This window comes from Octodon degus, unplaced genomic scaffold (assembly GCF_000260255.1).
Source record: "Octodon degus isolate 3935 unplaced genomic scaffold, OctDeg1.0 scaffold00239, whole genome shotgun sequence".
Lineage (NCBI taxonomy): Eukaryota > Metazoa > Chordata > Mammalia > Rodentia > Octodontidae > Octodon > Octodon degus.
Genome location: NW_004524815.1, coordinates 1,149,548 through 1,156,489, shown reverse-complemented (window position 1 = coordinate 1,156,489; position 6,942 = coordinate 1,149,548). Strand labels below are relative to the sequence as shown.

Sequence of the window (6,942 nt, the reverse complement as noted above, 5' to 3'; positions counted from 1 at the left end):
GCCCAGGCTGGTCTCAAACTCACAACGAACCTCCCCCCCCCCCCCCGCCCGTGCTGGGATAATAGGCGTGCACCACTACACCTGGCCCTCCAGGTTGCTTTCTATATGGGTGCTTTGTTCATTTCTATGGTTGGGCATGTTTCATGTTATGTGTGAACCACACATGGTTCATTCAATAGTGAAGACGCCTGGACTGATTCTAGTTTTTGTCTACCTTGTAGAAGGCAACCACAAACATTTACGTACAAATTTTCCCATGACTGTAAACCTTCATTTCTCTGGAACAAATGGCCAAATCTATCGGACCATGTGGTCATTGCATATTTAGTCTTTGAAAGAAACTGCAAAACTGCTTTCCTGATTGGCTATCCCAGTGCATATTGTCAGCAGTGATATATAAGTGACCTTCTTTTCCTGTATCCTTCATAATATTTAGTGTCACTACTATTTAAAAATTGTACTCAGTCTTGTAGATATTTAGTGAGACTTCATTTTGTTTCTAATTTGCATTTTAGTTGCATTATTTCCATAAAGTGGGGGGTGCACTACAATGTCCCAGGGTGGTGGCGTTCAGCAATGTCTTAGCTTATGTCAACATGAAGCTTAACTACCAACTACCAACAGCTTAACTTGACTTGACTTGACTTGACTTACCCCTGTTCTCCTCTCTGAAAGTTGGCAGCACAAAAGCAGGCATTTCTACTCCCCGGTCAATGTTTCTCAATCTCTGGGCGCCTTTGCAGTCCTTTCTCTTCTGCGCATGTCTGGCAGGCATCTTCCGTTCAGCTGCTGCTTTGCTCCAGGGCTTTTGGCTTCTAATTCAGTGACACTCTGATGAGCGGTTTCCAGTTATATTTCCCACCCCATTTTATTATGACTATTATTGCCCAGCTGGAAAAAAAAGCATGCAGGGAACTGTGTGATCAATACCACACAACAGCTTCCGCTGTCATTATTTTTTAACTCCTAACAGCGCTGTTTGTGTATACAGCCGACACAGTTGTTTTAATGTGTACTATAGGGCTTCAGGCTTTTAAACCCAGTTCTGTGTTCTTAACTATAATTCAGATTATTGAACATGGAACAGAATGGCTGAAATCCACACAATTTATGCTTTTCATGGCCTAGGCACTGCCAGACTTCTGAGCTTCTGTGTTTTCTAAGTGAGATTTCGATAGCTGTTAATGTTGAGCCTGCCATGGAGTTCAGCACACACAAGTAAGTCTGGAAGTATGTGGCCATGTGGATTTCTTGTCTTATGCCCATAATGTGGGAATATGCAGGCCAGTGTACAATGTAAAATTTAAAAAAAAAAAGGACCTTAGAAAGCTAGCCACTGATGAAGTTTTCCAGTATCCATCGCATTGGATTATGGACACGTGGACATGGAAGACCCACCTGAGATGCTGCCAGTGGCACGAGAGGAGAACCGGAGGGGAAAGCTGCGTGCTGCTCATTTCCCTGAAGCTTTGCTGGGGCTGGTTTTTCTGAGGCGAACTCAGCTGTTCGCCTTGGAGGAGCTCAGGTCCTCTCGGTTGCCAGGGAAAGCTGCTGTTCTTTTTGGTGAGCTTTGGCCTTCTCCTTGAGCGTGGCTTCCTGGCCCCCGTGCAGATCCCTCAGCCTGCTGGCCCAGATCCTTCATCCCTGCTGGTGCAGACTTTGTAGCTTCCGCCACTGACCTTGAGGCTTTCCTAGCTCAGGCCCTTGATATGGACTTGCATGGGACATTGCCACGGGCCCTAGGCCTCCCGCTAGAAATCTGGGGGGAAATTTCTACAGGATCTCAGCAGATCCTTTGCATCTCTAGAACCCAGAAAGTTCTCTTGTATTCTCCTGCATCTGACTTTTGGAGTCATTATTATAAAATAATCCTATAAATTGTGTGTCCTCTATTGGATCTACTTCCTTAAACCACTGATTACAGCGGGCGACTTCCCTCCAGTGTGTCTCTTCTGCTGCCTGACATCCTCAGGACTCGGCTGCATGGCACAGACATGGTCTAGACACTGAGACACTGCCCTAGGACTGCTGAAGGGTCCGCAGGACTGCAGCGAGCTTTCTTCCTGCCCCGCTATGCTCCCTAGTGCTGCTAATTTAATGTGCATGATTGAGCTCAACCTCCTTCCAGAGATTAGCATAATACTTCCTAATGCAGCTCAGCTGCTGATTCCTTCTCCAGGATGAAACCTCAGTCCTGTTCGAGAGCAGACACTGTTCTCAGCACCCAAAGTACTGGTACAAGACGGGTCGGGGGTTTGGTCTCTTAGTTCCTGGCAAAGGTCAGCGAGAGGTCAAACTTGAATTAATTTTTCACCCGAAAGAATGCAGACTAAACCTGCCAAGGATGCCCGCACAGAGCTGGGCTTCTGTGTGTCACTGAACACTTCAGAAATGAAGGTCGGTCCCATTTAGCGATACAAGACTTAGAACATAACATTAGCCTTTATGTTCAACCTCTCCAACCCCATTATTACTTAAGTATTTTCTGTACTCTGGCATGGGGTTGGCCTCTCACAAGCTCCCCTTTCAAATACAGCATTCACTTGGCAAGACCTGATCCTGGGCTGCCAAGGTGGAGCCAATACACGGTAGCTCCGAACCACATCAATTCCTTCTGTGGGAAGCACCTTCTGTGGCCTCCCTGGGCCCCATCCCTTCAAGACACTCTCAGCTCTTTGCTTTGAGAGATTTGGGACTAAGCTTCGAACACCTGGAACAGTAGGGGACTCTCCCAACCATTTCCAAACCGTAGCAACAAGTGCCCAGGGTCAAGCCAAGGAATGGGAGTGCTTGGGAGGAGTGAAGGAGATCTCATTCATTCACGCACTGCCACGACAGCCAGAACTGGCTTAAATGATACCCCTGACCATAGCCTTGGGTGTCTGTAGTTCACTTGCACCATTAGATACTCCTGTCTGTGTGCTTCACACACACACACACACACACACACACACACACACCCCTTGAGCTCAAAAATAAGAACAAATAATAACAGTAATAATAAAGCAGAAACAGTTTCTGGAGCTCCTTCATGGGCCGCTCCAGTTCTTAAGCTCTGACTTCATGGGTTCCATAGTGAGTGTGTCGCAGAACTGGTCACATCAGGGCCCCGAAGCACGGAGGCAGCCCGTCTGCTCACGGGGCCTGCTGCTGTGGCATTCTAGCCGCCTGCATACAAAATGACAGAAACGTTCTTTAAGATTGCGTTCTGGGGGTTTACTTATAATTACGCTTTCTGATGTTTCATAGGCTGTTGCTTTGTCCTGTAGGCTTGGCAAAGAGCTCCTGAAGTTCCTTCTCTTTTTTCCAGAAAGAGCTGTGTTGGCCTGCAGGTTACTGTTTCTAACTCTGGTGAGCGCACTCTGCCCTGAGTTCTGACCCTACTGTTTTTGCTTCCACTTATCCATTTATTGATTCAACAAATATTCATTGAGTAACAAAGTTGTGCTAAGAAATGTGCCGGATGCTGGGAATGCAGGATTCAGCAAGATATGTTCTTCACTTCTGTCTGTATTAGCAGGAAAGTCCATTTATCCTGATGGAAGTACTAACCGCACCACTGTTATGGGGTCAACAAAGAAAGAAAGAAAAAATTATACAGAGAAGAGAACACTGTAGCATTTCCTGTGCTGTTACGCATCTCTCCAAGCACCCGCACGAAGGCAGCGTCTGCTCTGTGCTTGGCTGATAGAGTCAGGGCCTTTCGAACTAACTCGTTCAGTTTCTGTCTACACAGAGGGTGTTTTTCATTCTTAGATGTTTCTACTGTTGCCCATATTTTAAGACAATTGAATGAAGTAGATTTGGTTTAAGAAGTAAGCGTGATATCTGCTTTAGAAACACTAAATTGTGGTAGCACATCTCTCCTGGATGACTTGCTGGGCTAAATTTAAACAGTTTGAATCCAGCCTAAAAGAACTTTTTCCCCATCACTCTCAAAGCTTCTTTGACCTCCTTGTTTCTCAAGCTGTAGATCAGAGGGTTCAGCATGGGAATCACAGTGCCGTAGAACACGGAGGCCACTTTCATGTTCTCCTGGGCCTGCTCAGAAGGAGGCTGCAAGTACATGTAACACAGGGTTCCATAGAAGATGGTGACGGCTGTGAGGTGGGAGGCGCAGGTGGAGAAGGCTTTCCTCCTTCCTGCAGCAGAAGACATCTTTAGGATGGTGGCCAGGATGCAAATGTAGGAGAAGATGACGACCGACACAGTGAACGTCAAGTTGAACCCCACGAAGACAACAATTAACATGACATTGATGTCAATGCTGGAACAAGAAAGGGCCAGAATTGGGGGAAAGTCACAGAAAAAATCATTGATGATGTTGGACTTACAGAAGGACAGAGAAACTGTGAAACCTGTGTGTACAGAGGCGTTCAGTGATCCCATGAGATACGAGGCAGCTACCAACAGCGCGCAAACCAGTTTAGACATGATGATGGGGTAGCGAAGTGGCTTACAGATGGCGACATAGCGGTCCACTGCCATAGCTGCCAGGAGGTAGCAGTCGCTGGTCGCAAATGTTGCGACAACCAATAATTGCATTATGCACCCTCCATACGATATGGATTTGTCATCTACCATGAAGTTCTGGAGCATCTTGGGAGTGATGGCAGATGTGTAGCAGATGTCAACAAAGGCCAGATGTTGCAGGAAGAAGTACATGGGGGTCTGAAGTCTGGAGTCTGTGTGGATGAGCAGGATCATACCAGTGTTGCCCACCACGGTTGTCACATAGACCCCAAGAAACACAATGAAAAGGACACACTGAATCTCGTACTGGACACCAAATCCCAGGAGGTAGAATTCAGTCACTTCGGTTGCATTTCCTCGTGTCATGATTCCCGAAAGCCTAGAAAGGACCAAGATAAGCAAGATGCTCATGGCTTCTGGAAATGACAGGATTCTTGCTTTTCATGTCATCGTTTTGGCCTGGACTTCCCTGACAAAACTGAAGGAGATTTATTATTTTCCAAATGACTTTTTCTATTTTCTTGTTAGACTATATGAAAGCTGTTTTTGAAATCTGGATTTGTTTTAAAACAGAGGATACTTCACGTGTCAGTACTGACATTAATGTGTGTTTGTGAGAGGCATAGGGCGGAAACATGCATGCCCCTGAGAAACACTTTCCCCCTTTTTAACGTGTATCTCTATTCGCATTGGGCAATGTTTAAATATGATTTGATACCTTTTCAGTATCTTATATCCTTTTCTATTCAACTATCATTTTAGTTATTCAGTCCTAGTTCAAGGTCTTGAAATTCATAGAATTAGCTATGGCTGAAAGCGTTTTCTGAGCCCTAATCACAGGCCACACATATTTGATAGCTACATAGTGTGTAACGCTGTCTGTTTAACAGTTCCAACCAAAGGGGAGCTGATAGTTGGTATGGAATTGTGCTGTTTTTAGTTATGACCTACGTTCAAAAAAACACGGTGGTAAAATGTAACGAGATCCAGCGATAGCTCATTTCAAGTCACAAGTGAGCCTGCTGTCCTCTAAGTCTGGGCGCCTCTGCACTTAGTCTGACACACAGGTGTGATGCGCTCACATGTGACTTGTCATGTGGTAGGAACCCCCCAGCTGTTCGATGCCATTTCTTGCTTCCTCATCTTCTCCCCCTGTGGCCAGCCACTAGTAAGTATCGTGGGCCCTTCCTGTGGCCCATATTGTCTTGCTGGACACCAATATGCATGTCTTTTTTGCTGAGAGCAGAGCCAGACCACATCCATGCCAGACACGCTTGTGCGTGGGCCTGACCTCACCATTTCCAATGGAGCTCCTGCAATGCCGTCTCTCCCCTCCCTAACTCTGTGCACACAAGTCCTGTGGTTTCTGCTTCTCTCTTCCCCATTGGATATTGCTGTTCAGGGAGACTTTGGGAGTCACATTTTAGGGCTGCTAGACACAATTCATATGGGGCACCAAGCTACCATGAGAATTTCAGACACACAGCATACTTTTTGGTAGAACTGAGTTGTATAAATTGCCGGGAAAATATTAAAGTAAGAATCTGTTTACTGTTTATTTGGCATTCAAATTCCACTGGGGTCCTGCCTTTTAATTCATGCTGTCCACTGACCGTTGCCTGCTGCAGTCCACTGGGGTCTGGGTGGGCTCAGAATGACCGTGTGGAGGAGATCACCTATCTTAGCCGGTGCCCCGTCTGTAGGAGAACAGTAGAGCCTTGGCCATTTACACAGGAGAAGGGGATGCGCATAGCTCTGGACTTTGCAGCTGGGAAGTCCCGATGCAGCCGCTGTGCTGTGGGCCCCCTCCTTGCTTTGTGTCCTGGAGGTGGAGGCGGAAGGCAAGCATGAAGGCTCTGAGGTAGCCTGTGCTTTGCCACAGTGACAGGAATCAAACAAGGATGGCATAGCCCCTATGTCCCGTCACCTCTTCTTAGGCCTCCCCTCTCAGTGCTACTGTGCTGGGGTCCCATGTTTAGCTCAGTACCTTCAGGTCACGTGCTCCATCCTCCCTCCACCCCACCTACATGCTTTGTCTACCAGGCTGTGTGCTTTTGAGATTTTCTATTATTAAGTATAATTGAGATATAGGCACTTAAAAAATAGTATTACTTTAAAGAATTAATATTTCTGTTATAACACAATGAATTGCTATTTAATTAAAGGCATAAGTGAATGAAAGAATAACAACTGTACAGGTTTCTACCTTGAAAGGCAATTGCTGAGTGACAACTCGCTGGTCAGACCCAGGAAGACCAGGCAGTGAGCGGCAATGGGCAACGCGTGAAATCAGGACACTTATCCTCCAGGGCTCTCCGAATGCTGCCGCGGGCAGGCACGCTGAGAAGCCCCACGGGAGTGCTAGCATGTGGGTGGGTGAGGGCTGTCTAAGGCGCAACTGCAGGCTATAACTTAGGCTATCATTTATAGGCAAGAAGCTTATTAAGACTCCGGAGGGGGGCTGGAGAG

The 6,942-nt window shown here is 46.6% G+C and overlaps 1 protein-coding gene across 1 annotated transcript; it reads right to left on the bottom strand.

Annotated features, from left to right (window-relative positions):
• Positions 1-3,909: 3,909 nt before the first annotated feature.
• On the bottom strand, positions 3,910-4,839 carry LOC101590175 (olfactory receptor 5AK2-like). Its single transcript, XM_004645832.2, has one exon. The coding sequence runs from the start codon at positions 4,837-4,839 to the stop codon at positions 3,910-3,912; it is 930 nt and encodes a 309-aa protein (XP_004645889.1).
• Positions 4,840-6,942: the final 2,103 nt, after the last annotated feature.